Source organism: Oratosquilla oratoria, chromosome 6, assembly GCF_046742065.1.
Source record: "Oratosquilla oratoria isolate Oo_2021 chromosome 6, ASM4674206v1, whole genome shotgun sequence".
Lineage (NCBI taxonomy): Eukaryota > Metazoa > Arthropoda > Malacostraca > Stomatopoda > Squillidae > Oratosquilla > Oratosquilla oratoria.
Window position 1 is genome coordinate 13,814,995 of NC_134782.1, and position 18,995 is coordinate 13,833,989.

The window sequence follows — 18,995 nt, forward strand, 5'->3', positions numbered from 1 at the left end:
GGGGGGTTGTATATAGATGAGGCTAGGCTGCATGAGGGGGAGTGGGTTGGGGGAAGGGGGATGAGGAAGTACGTATGAGAAAAAATTTGATGCAGCCTGAAGGGATTTCTCCCCATCTTCTCCTTTTCTGCATGAGGGGATGGAGAGGGGGGGTTGCAGAATTAATGAAGCAGCCTTGCTGTGGATGTGCTGTGTCTTGCGACACTGCTGACCCAGGGCAGTGGACAGGATGCAGAGATGGCCTGTCATCCAGGAGGTGCCAAGATAGGAGGGTGGAGGGGAGTAGAATATATGGGAAATGAAATGGGTGGGAGTGATTTCTATGCCTTTTTCTTTTTGGCCACCCCCCCCCCGTGTAAGGGGGTAAAAGCCTTTGGTATGTGTGTATTTATTTATTTAATTCTATTTCTTTATTATTATTATTATTATTATTATTATTATTATTTTTTTTTTTTTTTTTGGGGGGGGGGGGGAGTGAATGATTCAATCACTTTAAGTTCTACTGGCCTCCTTGAAGATACTTCCTTTACCTTTATGAATTTATATCTTAGTGTAATAGGAGTCCTCAAGTACGGAAGTGTTGGTTTTATCTGAAATACTAATTCTCTCTGCCTATCCTCTCTTTCTTTCCCTCTTTCCTTCTCTCCCTCTCTCACCCTCCATCTATCCCCCTCACACTCTTCCCCTCCATTTCTCTCCCTTCCTCCCTCCCTCCTGTCCCCTTACCTATTTGTGATGAACCTTTTCTTTTTACAGCCGGACCTTGTTTTGCCTTTGTTAATGCTGCATCCCATTGAAATTGCTCGTCAGCTGACTTTGTTGGAGTTTGAACTGTATCGTGCTGTCAAGCCATCGGAGTTGGTTGGAACGCCTTGGATCAAGGAGGATAAGGAAAAACGCTCACCTTACCTTCTCAAGATGATTCATCATACAAATAATGTATGTTTTCGTAATACAACAATTGTGATTTTTTTTTTTTTTTTTTCATATATAGTAGATGTCTCATAGCTACCAGTATTTCCTGTGATTTTTTTTAATTATTTAATGAAGATTTTTGACAGTAGGGATGGAAAGAAATATGGCAGAGGGTTGATCAAAGAATGCTTAGATGGTCTGGACATATGGAAAGAATGAATGGAAAAGTGAAACAGTGTGGAAAGGAGAGGCAGATGGAATAGACTTGAGGGAAGATTGAGAATGGGATGGATAGGTGGATGAGGTGAAGGGGGAAAGGAAAGGACAAGAGATAGATATGAGTGGAGAGTGATTATGAATGAATGAAAAATGAATACAGCTGATAGGGATTTCTTGTCTGCGTTGTAATTTCTGGAATGGATGATGGGGAAGGATCACCATTTAATGAAGTAGTAATGTGTGTGTATGTGTGTGTGGGCGGGGGGGTTGTTAGACTGGCTTTTGCCACCAGTCCCTGCTGTAGAGGCCCTCTGTCATGCTGCATTGCTTGTGACCTATGCATTGGGTAAAGGAGTGGGATGACTCTTGTCCGCAAAGAGCTAAGATTGAATGGGCAACATTTTACTGCCATAATTGAAACAGTACCAGTTTGTCTGGCAAAAGACCACCTTCAATCCAGTCACTACATAGAAGACACAGATAGTTTATGTAAATGGCACATTGGTGTTAACTATTCATGTCATCGCCGTGGCTATCCCTTGATGCAAGGATGATTGTCTCCGTTTAACTTCATTTAGTTTCTCCATTTAACTTCTATTTAACTTTTGTGTGTCCTCTTGTGATTCAGGAGACCCAGCCTTGATGTGTATTGCCTGTTGCAGATGGTAGTTGGAGACCATTCATGTACCAGTATGTGTATCCACTGTATTTTCTTTTTCCAGGTAACAAACTGGTTCATGAAGTGCATTGTTGACTGTGAAAATGCTGAAGAGCGTGTGGCTGTGATGATTAGAATTATTGAGATTATGGTGATGTTCCATGATCTTAATAACTTCAATGGACTTCTTGAAGTTTCCAGTGCACTTGATTCTGCTGCTGTACATCGTCTTGAGTTGACAAAAAATGTAAGTTATTTATTTATTTATTATTTTTTTTTTTTTATTATTGATTTATTTTATTTATTTATTTATTTATTTTATTTATTTAGTTATTTATTTATTTTTTATTATTAATGACCATAATTAGTAATAAGCAGTGGCAGGAAAGTTGATAAAAAGTGACATTCATTAATTGTCTATTTATTTAGTTACTGGTCCTCTAATTCCACTAAAATGAATGGAAGTTAATCATTGATCCAATTATTCTTCTGGAGGGAATCTCTGCTGGGATTTATAACCTTGATATATTTTATTTATTTAGTTAGTTATTTATTTTTTATTATTAATGACCATAATTAGTAATAAGCAGTGGCAGGAAAGTTGATAAAAAGTGACATTCATTAATTGTCTATTTATTTAGTTACTGGTCCTCTAATTCCACTAAAATGAATGGAAGTTAATCATTGATCCAATTATTCTTCTGGAGGGAATCTCTGCTGGGATTTATAACCTTGATATATTAACCTGACCAAGGGCAATCCATAACTTGCAAAGGTGTATATGATGTAGACAACAAAGTCAACAGGTGCCTTGTCTACACAAGACTGAGAGACATCAGCTCTAGTAATAAGTCATGCCAAAAGACTCATGAATATTCCACTGTATATTGGATATGAATATCAAATGCATTTAACACCATGCAAGGGGTAGAGCCAAGTCATAACATGCCTTGACACCTCAAGGGAGAAAAATACAGAAAGGGAAATGGTCCTTCCTTTTGTACTGCTCCATTCAGTTGCCTTTCACAACATCTGTGGGAGCATAATAGTATTTTTTATCCTCCTGTCACAGTATTAAGAGGTAGAGTCCAAAGTGGTAAAGTAGAGATTTAAGGAGGAAAGCAGAAATAAATAGTAAAAGTTAAATAGAGGCTCAGTATTTCTGTACAAGTGGCATTTTGTTTTCAAAGAAAAGATGATTGTGTGATTGGTCTGTGGAAGTGCCACCAAATTCCTAAAGTAGCGAATGCATATAACTGTAGTCATTATTTCAGTTTGGGAAATATAATTAATACTGTGTGTAATTTTAACAGGAAGTCAGAAAGCGATTACAACCAGGACATCTAAAAATATATGATGAAGCATCAGAACTGAGTAAAAACCATTGCAGGAAATATCAAGAGAAACTAAGATCAATCAACCCACCCTGTGTCCCATTCTTTGGTAAGTTTGATATTATTTCAAGTCCATGCCATGTGAGCATGGACAGTCAACTCTTCAGAAGTGCGAGTGTTCCGGGAGTGAAAGATGATCATTTCATGTGTTGTTGTTGATGATATTGCTCCATGTTTTTAGTGTGTTTTTCATGTTTAGATCTTTACACTTTTGCTGTCATCACTTGAGATTTCATATGTATTTCATCTGAGCTGCAAGAACATTGGTAGAGTGGTAAATGGATTTTATGTTGGGAAGAGTTTGTATACTTGATCATTCATCATATTGAGTTGTTTTAATGTCATAATATATCTAGGCCTTTACCTTAGTGCTTTCTGCTACAGGTCATAAAGTCTTGAGTTCAGTGTCTATAAATTTTCTTCTTTTTTATCCAGTGTAGTTGGGAAGGCTTATGGGATGATTTTGATTGAGAAGATTAGAAGAATGGAGCAATTTATTAGGAACTGTGGGTTTAGAACAGGTTGCATGGATCAGATTTTTGTAGTAAGGCAGATATGTGAGAAAGCTTTAGGAATAGGTAAGGATGTTTTTTTGGGCCTTTATGGATTTGGAAAGGGATTAAGAGTAATCAAGAGGTTTTACGAGAGTAGTAGAGCCTGTGTTAGAATTAGAAATTAAGAGAGTGAGGGGTTTTAGGTAAAGGTGGGACTTTACCAGGGATGCGTTATGTCGCCTTGGCTGTTCAGTTAATACATAGATAGGGGTGGTGCTAGAGGTAAATGCAAGGGTAATGATCCAGGGATAATGACGGAGTTTGGGAAGGTGTATGAAAGAAGGAAGTTGAAGATAAATGTGGGTAAAAGTAAAGTGATGAAATGTGCAAGGGGAGAGGATGGCAGTAAACTGGAAGTGAGTATCAAGGGAGAGAGACTGGAGGAAGTAGATAGCTTTAGATACATGGATGCAAATGTGGTGGGGAAGGGAGTAATGGAGGTGGAAGTAGAATGTAGATTGAGAGAAGCAAGTAAATACCTTGAGGGATTAAAAAGTGTAATTAGAAATTAACATTTGGGAATGGATGCTAAAAGAAGAGTGTTTGAGGGAGTTATTGTGATGACAGCACTGTATGGAGCAGAAACATGGTATGTAAGAGAGGGAGAGTTTAAATGTGTTTCAGATGAAATGCCTGAGAAGTATGGTAGGGGTTACTTTGCTGGATAGAGTGAGAAATGTGGAGGTGAGGGGGAAAGTGGGGATAGAAAGGGAGTTGGGAGATAGGGTTGATGAAAGAGTTGTTTGGACATGTGGAAAGAATGAGTGAAGAAATATTAGAAATGTGGAAGGAGTGAATATGAGGGGATGACCAAGGATGAGATGGATGGATGATATAAAAGGGGCTTTGAAAAAGAGAGGAATATCATATGAGGAAGAAAGGGAAAAGACAATGTTGGGGTGAATGGAGATTGGTTGTATATGCTCTGATGTATAGAAGGGAGTGGCTGGGAGATGGGATTGTATTGAGTAAATATGTGTGAATGATATTTTGATACACCCAAAAGGGATTTCTTCCAGTTTTCTCTTTCTCTGCATGAGAGGACAGAGAGGAAGGGGTGCGGGTTGCCAGTTATATTAAGTGGCCTTGCTATGGATGTGCTGTGGCTCACTGCATTGCTTCTGACCCAGGGTAGCGGGCAAGATGCAGGGATGACCCATCATCCAGGAGGAGCCAAGAAAAGATGGACGGAGGGGTGATGAATGGGAGTGAAGTATGTGGGGATGAAATGGGTGGATTATGCCTCTAAGTTTGGCTACCTCCCTTGTAAGGGGGAAAAAACATTTGGTATATGTATATCCAATCTGATATGTTATTATCTTCCTTTAGGGTTATGAAATTTGTAAAAGTGTGTTACCCTTATCTTTCACCCTGTTCATATTTTTAGGGGAAGATTTTAAGAGGTGTTCAAAAAAATCTGTATACATGTGTCAGCTTGTATTTAGTTTTCATATTTCTTTATAGGGATGTACCTCACCAATATTCTGCACATAGAAGAAGGCAATGCAGACTTTCTTCAGAATGCTGCAGAGGGCCTCATCAACTTTTCTAAGCGGCGTAAAGTTGCAGAGATTACAGGGGAGATCCAACAGTACCAAAACCAACCATATTGTTTAGAAACAGAACCAAAGATAAGAGTAAGTTTTAAATAGAGTTCCAACTGAGTGTCAAGACTGCATACTTTATATACGTGTTGCACATATAGAAGTTGTAATTTTGTTAATATGATATTGTTGGTGGGAGAATTTGAGTATGTTGATTTGCTTTGGGATCTGCAGACATGAGGACACCAAATTTTCTGCTTACCCTGTAAACTTGGAGACTTGATGTTGAGTACCTGTGGCCACAGAACAGTGATAGGCACCTAAAGATGATGGTCTTGTAAAATGGATGTCAGAGAGAATCTTCTCCCTCCCACCCATCCTCAGAACCTATCAACATCTTCACCACCACCAGAAACCAGACCTTTACCATAGAGCAGTAGTTGAGAATGATAGGCACACAGTTCAATGCAAGGGCCTTTGACCCCGTCCACTTCTCCAACTATATCACACAAACACAGCCCACCAAATGCAACATAAGAACAATCCCTGCATTCCTCTACTCAAACATGTACAATAACCTGCCCCCCAGTACCCCCCAATACATCCTTACCAAGACATGAATGACATTAGCATGCTAAGGCCAGGTCTTCATCCAACACTAAAATAATACCAATATAGAACTGGCTTGGTACTTAACACCAGGTGCTCTTAATGGTATCACCACATAGAAGACATAGAACATGGTATCTTACAGTTCCTTAAACTCACTCCAGAGAACTTCACAAAATCTCTTCACAAAGTGACATATGGGGTAACCTGGCTTGTGAGTTTGATCAGATCTCTTGTGGTTACTGGTCTCTAGCAAGTGAGGTTCAGGTCAATACAATGATTGATGAGTCTTCATAATATTTAATGTACTGTGTGCATGATCCTACAGTTATACTGAATTGGATTATTCTTGGCAGAATTTCTTGGAAACACTTCAACCATTTGAGGGGCTAAGTGAACATGAAATTTGCAATTACCTATACAACAAGTCCAAGGAAATTGAACCCAAGAACTGTAAAAAAGCACTACTGAAGGTGATTATTTGTTTTTTGTATTTGTTGCAAGTTTCTTTTATATTCCTCAAAATATTCATCATAATACATTGGGACTTGTACATTGTTTTGATAGGTTTGAACTGTTGTCATCAGATTTTACTTTTGTTCCTCTGTATATATCCTGACGTCAGTCTAAAATAGGGATGCATTCATGTGCCTTTTAAAGGGCATATGACTAACTACTATGACGACGAAGACAGACTTAAGAGTTGAAGGCAAAAAACGTAATGCTAAAGGATAGGCTTGTATGGATAAGGTATTAAGAAATATCACTATTATTTTATGTAGCTGTATTGGATTAAAGGAATAATAGATGTCTGAATAGAAATGGTGATGCAGTTGAATATATATTTTAGAAGTTGTTTTGTTTGTGAAGTTTAATCAGAACTAGAACTTTTCTAGTCACTTGGTAATAGTTTAATTTCTTTTTGGGTGGATACAGCACACTATATTTCACACAAATAATGGTTACAGGAACGAAGATGGCCCCATCTGTCCTTAAAGAGTCCGGGCATCAAACCACGTAGTAATCGAATTGTGCCGAATCCCATAAATGTCTTCACACCTAAGCTAAATGAGGAAGGGGAAGATACCACGCCCATGCTTACTCCTCCAACTCCTTCCACACCTCGCACTCCACCCCTTACAGGTCCTCGCACACCTCCCCACACTGCACCAGCAGCTTCAAACCACAGCATATTTGCTAATGTGGAAATTGGACAAAATGCAGGTAAGAAATATTATTATATGGGAAGCTCGCTGGCCTAGTGGGTTAGGGCGTCGTTACTTGCGGCGAAGGTCGAAGGAATGGCAGTTTGAGTCCTGCCACCGGCGAAGTTGAACTAAGGGCATGGTTCATTAAATTCCACACTACAAAGGGCTCTGTAAGGGGCACCGTCTTAGCCTACATATAGGGGGAGTTTGTGACGTTAAACCATATCAACAAACCATATCAAGAAATATTATTATTCATATCATCTTCAGAGGGTAACCAAGAATAATGTGGATGGATGGGATGAAGGGGGCATTGGATGCCATAGTCCAAAATATATGAGAAGAAAGTGGTAGCAAATAAATGAAGAAATAACATGGTCCAAAGGACTCCTTTATCTCACCTACGTAGATATTTTTAGAATGGTTGTGGAGGGTGAAGGGGCTCCAATTAATGAAACCATAGGGGTAAACCAGCTGTAGCCATCAGGTCCTGTTGTGGAAGCATCGAGTCTCACTGCTTAGTCTTGGACCTCAGTGCTGTGCATAGGGATAGAGATGACCTTTTATCCACAAGATGCTAAGATGGGAAGGGTGATCAATGGGTTTTGGATAGGTGTAGGGTGGATGAGAACAAGTGAAGTGATGTGAGTGAATGAAGAAAGAAAAGAAAAAAAAAAGTGTGGAAGGCAGAAATGGATGGAGTGAACATGAGAGGAAGACTGAGAACAAGATAGAAGGATGGCCTATTAATATTATGTCTGTATGTATATATAAAAAGTTGTGTGCTTTGATTGAGCCACCTTCCTTTTAACCCCTTCCATACGGTGCCGCACACGTAGGCGTCATGGACTTAGATCTCGGTGGCAGCAACCAATGCCAGCCGTACGACGTGTCGTAATAATACTCGCATCATAAAATATAGTCACCGCTTATATCGATCGTTCTCTCTTCACCCGTGAATTTTGATAACCATAGAAAATGCGATTACAAAAGAATTAGAAAGAATGTCATTATGGAGGGGCGACTACAATAAATATAATCAAGACGCCGATATGGCAGCCTCGCGAATACACTCGCTCCCCATGACGCCTACGTGTGCGGCCCCGTATGGAAGGGGTTAAGGGGAAAATGGCCTTTGGTGTGTTTACATATAAATAGTATTTTTGACCTGATTGTTCTTTTCCAGTTGCAGTAGGCCTTCCAAGCAGAGAAGGTAACTCTATGTCTAGTACTGTGATGGGCACAGTCCCACCTGCTGTGCCTGTTGTTGCGGCTGCCTCCTCTGTGCAGAGTATGAACCCTGTCATGATGCTTGCCCCTCCTGCACCACTGCTCATTATGTCAGCTCCTCCTCCAGTTCCTCATCCACATGCACAAGGACCTCCACCTTTACCTCCCAGGGGACGCAAGAGAGAGCCCTCTGTAGGAGACACTTCTCCAAAGGTAATTTTCTTTCTTCTATATTTTAAGTTTCATTTCCTGTTTTCATTTCATACCCCCCATACTGGAGTATTGACTGTATGTTATTGTGCAGTAGAAATTGCCTAGTAGCATCCAACCAGTGCTTTAGGGACTGTTTTGAGATCCCCCTACAGACTAGAGCCACACATCATTTGTCTTTTATATAGTAAAATCTCTACTCCTAGGGCAATGATGCTACTTTTTGCACTACAAATATCCCTCCTTTATGCTGCTCCCATTAAACTAACCTGTACCACTTCTTTGATTAGATCTTATAATCCCATGTGTCCCCTGTAGGCAGTGGGAGGAAAGAGTTGTGCCATTATGATTCCCATGCAAGTTATGAAATGCAGCAAAGTGGGATGGAGTTATGGGACTAGGGATTTTGCTCTGTATGTTCAACCTATAAGAAGTCAAGAACTCCAACCAGAACCATCAAAGGCTGAAATAATATTCCTTCCAAAATATTTCTGATAATTGGATAAAAACATATACCAACTGCTTTTGCCCCTATACAAAGGAGGTAGTCAAAGGCATAAATTCACTCCCACCCATTTCATCCCCACATACTCCACTCCCATTCACCACCACTCCCTCCCTCTTTTCTTGGCTCCTCCTGGATTATGGGTCATCCCTGTATTTCACCCACTGCCCTGGGTCAAAAACAGTGTCACAAGACACAGCACATCCACAGCAAGGCCACTTCATATAGTCTCTGTCCCCTCATGAAGGAAAAGAGAGGGAGAGAAATCACTTTGGGCTGTGTCAAAATATCATTCACACGCACTCACCCCCATCCTCCACCCGCTCCCATGCATCACAGTATCATCCATACACAACTGTTCTCCACTCACCCTAATCTTCTCCCTTCCTTCCTCAACAGACATTCCCCTCTTTCCCAATGTCCCTTTTACCCCATCCATCCATCTTATCCTTGTCGCCCCCTCATGTTCACTTCCTCCACCTCTGCCTTCCACATCTCTTTTACTAATCATTCTTCACTCGTTCATTCCATGTGTCCAAACCATCCCAATACTTTCTTTCATCAACCCTATTTCCCAACTCTCTTTCCACCCCTGGTCTCCTCCTCACCTCATTTCTCACTCTATTCAGCAAAGTAACCCCTATCATATTCCTCAGGCATTTCATCTCATATTTAAATTCTCTCTTTCTCTTTTATGCTCCATGTTTCTGCCCCATACAGTGCTGTCAGCACAATCACTCCAATCATACAATCTCCTCTTAGGATCAGTTCCCAAATGTCTGTTTCTCATTACGCTTTTTAATCCCCCAAAGCATTTACTTGCTTCTCCCAATCTACATTCTACCTCCACCTCCATTCCTCCCTTTCCTGCCACATTTGCCCCCAAGTATCTAAAGCTATCCACTTCCTCTAGTCTCTCCCCTAACACTCACTTTCAGTTTGCTGCCATCCTCTCTCCTTGTACATCACATCACATTACTTTTATTTGATTATCTTCAACTTCCTTCTTTCACACACCTTTCCAAACTCTGACACTATCATCCTCAATCCCTCCTCTGATCCTGTTACAAGTGCAGTGTCATCAGCAAACAACAACTGGCATATCTCCCACTTTTCTCCCTTTTCTTTAACCATCTCCAATCCCTGACCCATTGCCCTTACATTTAAATCTCATACCACCCCATCCATTTATAAATTGAACAGCCAAGGCAACATGACATGTTTTTTGCCTTATATATTGGTCACATGTTAAATAATTATTTAGTATTTAGTATTGTATTAATTGGTTGCATTTCCATATGCCCATTTTGTAATGGAACCATGCAGTCTTGTAAGCTTCCCGCCAAGTAAGGCTGCATACCCACACAAGCAGTTGCTAGCTCACCTTCGTGGTGTAAAGACATATTGTAATTGTGGTGCTTTGTCACCTTGTGATAAATACATTGTTCAGTACTTTTAGTTTCAATAGCCACCCAATACAGAGGAGAGAGTGAGTGGTTTGAGGTAAAGGTGGGACATCGATAGGGATTTGTTATGTCATTTTGGCTGCTCAATTCCTCTCTTCCTCTCTTATGAGAATCCATTTTACATAACCATCACTTGCAGATATCTGTCTTTGTTCCCAGTTTTATTCATGTATTTAAATCATGAATTAATATGTTCAGTAATATTTCTTGGGGAAGGAGCTGTGGCCAGAATTGAACTAAAGGGAATATGTTTCAGGTAAAACAAGCACCTGACGCTCCTGAGTTGCCTCCTCGTGATGTGTCCCCGCCCCCAATTCCACCACGCAATGCTACATTACCTCGCATGCACTCCAGTGGAGGGGTTCTCTTTCACCAAGGCAGCCTCCATCTCCACCACCGACCCAGTCCTCCAATGCCTCCACCACCAGCCCGTCCCCAGCACCAGCTGGATCCTCCTCCTCCTCATCGTCGCAACTCCTCTTTGGACATGTCACCAGCACCTCTCACCCGTCGTCATACCACCAATGGGCCACATTCAGGTGAGGGATGATCTGTCAAAATAGTTTTCCAGTCCAACATTTTTTTTATCTTGGTTTTGGTAAGTGATCATTTGTGTGTTAGTGTGTTAGTTGTGTGTTCCCACTCTTTAAATGGAAAATGTTCTTTACCAAGTATCAAGAGAGAGAAGAAACGATTTGAATGCAGAGTAGTTGTTAATGGCTGAAGATATGATGCAACCTAAGTGAATGTTCTCTGCTATATATTTCATAAGTGGATCAGGGAAGGGGAGGTTGCCAGATAATGAAGCAGTCAGCTCTTTCAGTCAAGCCTTGCTGTAAAAGTGCTGTGTCTTACTGTGTTGTCTGTGAGCTGAGCCATGTAGTAAAGGATAGGGATGACTTAATCCATAAGGTATTAAGATAGGAAGGACAGCAAAATGCTTTTGAGTGGGTGTAGGGTGAATGTATTGTGTTACTCAGCTACCCTTATTGTAAGGGGGAAAAGCCTTTTGACAAATGTATATATAGGTCTTAATACTTTATTTTGTGTTGTTTGTAGGAGGAACCATTTTCAAAACCCATCAACCTCCCTCACCACCATGAGGAGGTGCAGCCCTGAGGTGCTAACATTCAGTCTCCATACTGGACTCAAGATATCCTCTATCATCTTCAGCTATATTTCTTACACTTTTTCACACATTGAGAACTGACAACAGGCAATTGTTCTCCTCTCCCTACAACTTTCAGATAACAGAACCCAACTGATATAACACAGACAACAGTTCATTTTTGTTTCCCCAGAAAGATCTCTGGGAAGTTCTGAGGATCATTGCCAACCATTGTGGGGCTGTGGGTTTTCCTCTCAGTTAAACTGAGGGATTTCTCCCCATCTCCTTTTCTGCATGAGGGGATGGAGAGGAGGTTGCTGATTTAATGAAGTGGCCTTGCTGTGGATGTGCTGTGTCTTGTGACACTGCTTCTGACCCAGGGCAGTGGGCGAGATGCAGGGATGATCCGTCATCCAGGAGGTGCCAAGATAAGAGGAAGGGGAGTGTAGTGTGATGGGGATGGAATGGGTGGGAGTGGTCTTTATGCCTTTGTATTTTGGCTGCCTCCCTTATAAGGGTGAAAAAAAGCCTTTTGTATATGTATGTATGTAAAACTGAGGCAGTGATTGATTGTTTATAGGGTGTATGTTTTCTATATTGTTGGGAACAATGCTGTGGATCCACATTTCTATCTGTCTATCTATTTACCAAGGACTTTTCCCCTTTACAAGGGAGGTAGCTAAGTCAAAAGGCAAGTACGTACTGAATGGCCTACCGGCTCCAGTGCTTGGCCTTCAAGCAAAAAATTTAAAAAATCAGTCAATCAGAAGGCAAGTACCCACTCCCACCCATTCCATTCCCATCCACCATACTTTCCTCCTTCTCATCATAGCTCCATGTGGACATTGGGTCATCCCTTAATTCTGTCCCTTGCTCTGAGTCAGAACCAATGCAGCAAGGCAGTGAGGTATTGGCTGCATATTATTGTGCAGTATAATTTGCGCAGTTGCATGCACCTGATACTTCAGGATATGGGATGCCCCTATGGACCAGAGTTACACATCATTTTGTCTATGTTAGAGGAAATCTGATCATAGAGAAGTTATGCTACTTTATTGTACTGTGACTGTCCCTTAGTTATGCTGCCCCCTCCCCCTTCATAATGCTGACCTGTAAAACTTCTTTGAGTATATATTTCCATTTTTGCCTCTCTCCACTGTAGTAGGGTGGACGAAAGAAAACTGCCACCAAGTCTTCCCACCCGGGTCATACAGGTGGCTAAAACAGGATGGAGTGACGGGACTAGGCATCCTGTTCTCTGTAACCCTAAGGGCTATTGCTATGAGAAGTCAAAGATCCACATTTAATAATGATAACACTGGGTAACACTAGTTTTGCTTCTTTAAATGTCATTATTTATTTATTTATTTATTTTGTTTTTTCTCACTATGAGAAAGAGAGAGTGAGAATAGAGTGAGAAATGAGGAGGAGAACAGGGGTGGAAAGGGAGTTGGGAGATAGGGTTGATGAAAGAGTATTAGGATGGTTTGGACACATGGAAAGAATGAGTGAAGAAAGACTAGTAAAAGAGGTATGGAAGGCAGATGTGGAGGGAGTGAACATGAGGGGATGTCCTAGGATGAGGTGGATGGATGGGGTGAAGGGGGCTTTGGGGAAGAGGGGAATTGAGGAAGGACGGGAAAGGACAGAAGACAGGGGTGAATGGAGAATGGTTGTATATGGATGATGTTGTGATGCCTGAGGTGGAATGGGTGGGGATGGGGGATGAGGTAGTATGTGTGAGAAAAATATGACGCAGCCCAAAGGGATTTCTCCCCGTCTTCTCCTTTTATGCATGGGGGGACGGAGAGGGGGGGATCGCCGATTTAATGAAGCAGCCTTGCTGTGGATGTGCTGTGTCTTGCGACACTGCTTCTGACCCAGGGCAGTGGACAAGGTGCAGGGATGACCCATCATCCAGGAGGTGCTAAGATAAGAGGGAGGGTGGAGGGGGTGTGGAGTGTATTTAGGGATGGAATGGGTGGGAGTGATTTTATGCCTTTTCCTTTTTTGGCTGCCTCCCTTGTAAGGGGGAAAAAGCCTTGGTATATGTATGTATATATGTTTTTTTTTTTTTTTTTTTTTCATATATATATATATATATATATATATATATATACACATATATATGTATATATACATACTTATACCAAAGGCTCTCCCCCATACAAGGAAGGTGGCCAAAAGACAAAGGCATAAAAACCACTCCCACCCATTCCATCCCCATCATACTCTACTCCCAACCACCCCCTTCCCTCCCTCTTATCTTAGCCCCTTGGGGCTACAAAGAGAAGGATGCCTAGGCCTATCCCCATCCATTTCTTGTTGCCTTATACAACTCAAGTGGAAATGCTTGGTGGTAGTATTCTTCTCCCCCACCACAGGTTTCAGCGAAATGAGAAAATGAATATTCAGAGAAGTGGTACAGGACAGTAGCAAGAGTGGGGGGTCAGCATAACAGAGGGACAGTTGCAGTGTAATTAAGTATCATTTCTCTATGAACAGATATTTCCTCTACCACAGACAAGATTATGTGTGGCTTTGGTTCGTAGGGGCACCCCATATAAACCCTAAAGTATCAGCTGCATGCTACTTTGCAGCTTTTAACTCGACAATAACATGCAGCCAATATCCCAGACAGGGGTATAAACCTGAAAAAAAGGAAAAATATGAATGATAATTGTAAGCGTGATTTCCCATACCACATATGTTTCTTTATATTAGTATAATTTTCTATATCACTAAAATGGTTGATTGTAGAAAAAAAGCAAGTGCATGTTTGGAACCAGCACAAATTTTTGCATTATAGATACTCAAAAAATAAGAAACCAAACTTTTGGAGTGTTCATTGTTGTCAATTACTGAGGGCAGCCATATTGGATCTGAGTGGTTCAGTGAACAGACACCAGGTGAGCTGCTATGTGAAGTGCTGGATCCCCAGTATAAAGGAAGTGGTGAATGGAGCAAGTTATCTGTCAAAAACTTTCATGAAAAATTGTTACCCAATGTAATTGCTGATTCATTACACTGTGTGGAAAAGTTGTAGCCCCTTAGGAGCTGGTAATTATCCTTGGGTTCTTCTAGTCCCAATGTGGGTCCTACAGAATGGACAGTGAAGCTGCCCATCTTCAGAACCCAGCCCCCTCACAATGGAGGTGCAGCCTTGAGGGACTGACACATGGTTTCCAGACCAGGCCCAGGATTTCTTTTCAACTGCATTCCTTAAATTTTTCACTCGTGGGGAGCTGACTACCAACAATTACTCCCTTTCCTCTACCACTTTCAGCCAGTGACATGGAAAGAGTCCGACTTAGGGCGTCAGGCCCTGTTGTGAAGGTGCTATCTTACAGTATTGCATCTGATCCAAGACTTGTGGGGTACAGGGATGACCCTTCCATCTGTGAACACTTAAGATGGGAAGAACAGTGAATGAGTTTTGGAGGGGTGTTGGGTGGGTGTAGGTTTTGAATTTGCCATCCTCTTGTAGGGGGCCAAGGGCTTTTTGCCATGTGTATTTATGGTAATTGATAGTGCAAGTTATATTGTGAATAGTCATTTTTATTTAAATCTGTGCCAGAATATACAATAAAGAATATATATATTTTTTTCAGCAGCTGTTTGTGCCCAAGCTCCCGGCCTTATCATGACCAACAGTACTGAGGGAGGCAGTGGGGAGTTCAGTGACTCTCCCCCAACTCCCCCACCCAGGCAGGCTTTCCGACACACCTTCCCCTTCTACGACCAGCACCACTCGTAACGCATGATTTGTAGCTAGTAGGTCATGATGTGCATGACCTGAAGATATGTGCTCATGTATTTGCTGTGTGATGGTGAACACAATGAATGTAAGATGGGTAGGGGTACAAAGGGAAGGGTAGGGTATTTAGCTTTAGTTGGGGGTCAGGTAGGGAACGAGGGAGATAAGTCTTGAACACTTTACAGTGAATTTTGATTTGGTGAGAAACTTTAGGAAGAATATTGATTTGGATTACAGGAGCATAAACCTGCATCAGGTTGAGTAATATATTGGCGTTTAGTTGGACTGGTTGGATATAGGTTGGAGGAATACAGTAATGTATATTTTTTTCTTTCATTTTTTATAGAAGTGTAGCTTGTCTAATTTTTAGCCTTATATCTGTAAGAAGTGATGGAAGTTCATTATGAATTGCCTATCTTTGTTCTGGTGCTCAGTTCCTTTTTCATTGCACCACTAGGAGTTGGGTAAAAGGCCTTCAGTATTAATATCATTACTCTTATCTTGTGTCCATTTCAATTCCATATTATGGCCTCACCAAGAAAATGACATTGTTTAGGCATAGAAATGACAGAAGAGAATATAAGCTACTGATCTCACTGTAGTACTTGCTCGATCATCGAAGATTGAGGACAAAAAAAGAATATAAAGGAATTCTGTTTACAGAGTTTAGTGGCTTAGAATGAAATCATGAAATGGTAGTTTTGGATACCAAGGAAAAGGGTTTGTATGATGTAGTTATAGAGTACAGAAAAATGTGGATTGGATATTTTAGTGTGTTAATTGTTATCACATGTGGGTGGGCATAGTTTTGAGGCAAAGCAAAAAGTTGCAAATCGTGTTTCAAAGTTAATCTCAGGCATATAAAAGATTTTACAAATTTTAGATAGTGTAATGCCTGATGATTTTATTTGATTGAGGGTGGGGGGATTCCAGCATGAATGTGGTCTGGATTCATTGAGACCCTCATTCAGAGCAGACACCCCTCCCCTGTAACCACAAAAGATTACTGGCTTCATTCAAAACAAAATATAAAGTTTAAGAGGTTAGAAGAAAAGAAATGTGCTTGGATGTTGCATAGTAAGGGCAAGTATGTAAACATGGGTCACTGTTCTCATGCCAGAGAGAACTGGGGCAATGAATAGATAAGATAGAAGGATGTAGGTGGTTGCAGATGTGAGCAAGAAAATATGGGTGGGAAATAGGTATTCAGATAAAACAAAGTGTAGGTGTCTTGTACAGAAAAATATGGGTGGATGTCACAATAGGAAGATTGACAAATTAGAGAAGTGTCTTTTTTTATTATTATTATTATTACTATTATTATTATAGATGATGAGACAATATCTCAAGTGCAAAACGAAGCCAGAATGAGAAGGGAAGGTCTTGCATGCCTTAAGTTTTCATTTTGGACAAGAGTGGATCACTCGTCACCTTGTATGGTGGTTGAGGAACACTTTAGTCAGGAGTGCTTTTTGCACACAATTCAGCTGTATAACAGTTGTCACTTGCATTTTCCATAATATGATTATATCTAGTCAAAGACCGTCAGTATGAAAGCCGAGAGTGGCTGGGGTAGCAAGACGGTGCATTTACAAGCAGTCACTTGACACTCCCTAGCCATGTGAAGCACTTAAAATGCTTAATTATGTTGCAGTTGAATGTTACTATAGGCACTTTGGCATTGCTCAACAATATCATTAGCTTCTAGACAGTGCCTAACAATATGTTAGACATGTCAAAATGTTTAAGAATATATTAGACCAAGTGGCAAGTAGCAGTATTTTAGGCATCACTATGTAATGAAAAAAAAGAAAAAAGAAAAAAAAAAGAAAAAAGGAAAAAGAAAAAAAATGAAGAAGAGAAAAGATTGAGTGGGGCTAAACATTACTTTTAATGTAAGATTTTAGGCATCTTCACAGTGTTAATAGTATTGACGGCATTGGCCTTGTGCTCTGTGATATGAAGCATTTCAATTGCACTGAACATGAAGCATTTTTATTGTGTTGAACAATATTTTAGGTGTCTTGATAGCCCTGAACGATATTTTAGGTGTCTTGATAGTGCTGAATGATATTATAGGCATCTTGATACTGCTGAACAATATTCTAGGCATCTTGACAGCACTGAACAATAGTTGAGGTATCTCTAGATCCTTTGGAGTCTGTCCAGTGCTCAGCCAAATGTTGTGGGCTCACCACTCGCAAGATGAGGAATGAAAAGCTGTTCTTTGACCTGCCTGGCCATTGAGCTGCTCTTGTGGAGAGCTGCTCCTGATACAGCTACATTAGTGTCAAAGCAGGATCATTGTGTACAAAGTGGTCCTTAGTTGCTAGACTCCCACATATAAGCTTATTCATAGTGAGAGTGTATGACACAGCAAAGGTGAAATGGAGTCATGTCATGTCTTTCCCTTCATCTACAATGCCTCCTCTAGATGCGGCCTAGGTCCAAGCGTATATCTGTGATGCGAGGAGGGTATGCCAGGGGAGCCCATGCATGCATGCATGCATGCATACTCCACTTTGCCACATAGCTGGTTGTGCCATGTTTGTACTTCAGGCTGACCTTTTTACACACACACACACACACATACACAATCTTATAATCATTAGTATCTATTCCTTTATCAGGGTTCTACAATCTTAGATTTGCATCCCAACATAGTGTCTACATTTTCTTGTTGATTTGGATATACTGTTGTGTATAATTAGTTGCTCCTTGTAAAATCTGAAATATGCACTTGTAAATTGATGCAAATTGTGATACAGGGAATATAGATGATCAACTTTTAACATCTTGCCACTTGCCCGATACCACTTCACTCTCATTTCCATTATTATGCTATAATTGTATATGGATAGTCATGTTAGAGTGGATGATTGTTATTGTACATACCATCAGTGTATGAAGATTTCCATCTCATTTTATGTATGTAAGCCCATCATATATTTATGATTGTGTATTCTCATCTTGGTATGTGTGAACTTGTGCTTGTCATAGTATGTTTGAATGAATATCATTGCACAGTATATATAAATGTATATTTCTATCATTGTATGACTTTGCCTATCATTCACTTTTGTTGTTTCATTGCATTGAAAGAGTATCACTACAGTTCTGTTGCTTTCATTTTATGTACAACTGTAAGTACCCACAAGCACCCCATCATATATAGATAATTGTAAATGCTCCTCATTGTATGTATGACTATCAGACTTAAAATGTATGACTGGATGTCTTTTGCATCCACACTTATGTCAGACATTGAGACTTCTAACACACTGTTTCTATCAACCCTCTTTTTTTACATCTTTCTATACAAGATGTCATAAGCCAACTTGATGAATGGGTTTCTGTTGTTTGAAAGCCAGAAAGAGTCAAGAAGATTGCCAGCAGTAGGGGCAAGTGTGGCATGGGTGGCAAATGTGATATACGCCAGGCAAAACCTCGGGCAACCCTCCTGCCATTGATACAAACATTTCCAGTCTAGCAGTAAGGACCCTAGGGTATCTTGTTACGCAAGACAATGAAATAGTTTGTAGCAAGATTATGTACATATTTATATATTTGTTAAAATTAAGTCATTAAATAAGATTAAAATTAGTCCAACTATATGGA

General features: G+C 40.5%; 1 protein-coding gene across 2 annotated transcripts in view; it reads left to right on the plus strand.

The window, feature by feature from the left end:
- LOC143026301 (son of sevenless homolog 2-like) overlaps window positions 1-18,995 on the plus strand; it is a 54,023-nt gene extending 35,028 nt beyond the window's left edge. Inside the window, exons 19-27 of one of the 2 annotated variants that reach the window (XM_076186453.1) lie at window positions 757-939; window positions 1,857-2,039; window positions 3,106-3,235; window positions 5,205-5,377; window positions 6,250-6,366; window positions 6,862-7,117; window positions 8,288-8,544; window positions 10,769-11,051; window positions 15,232-18,995. In XM_076186453.1, coding sequence (XP_076042568.1) covers window positions 757-939; window positions 1,857-2,039; window positions 3,106-3,235; window positions 5,205-5,377; window positions 6,250-6,366; window positions 6,862-7,117; window positions 8,288-8,544; window positions 10,769-11,051; window positions 15,232-15,377 — 1,728 coding nt within the window. In that variant the 3' untranslated portion in view covers window positions 15,378-18,995. The remainder of the gene's footprint in view (window positions 1-756; window positions 940-1,856; window positions 2,040-3,105; window positions 3,236-5,204; window positions 5,378-6,249; window positions 6,367-6,861; window positions 7,118-8,287; window positions 8,545-10,768; window positions 11,052-15,231) is intronic. The other variant, XM_076186454.1, reaches the window with a different exon arrangement.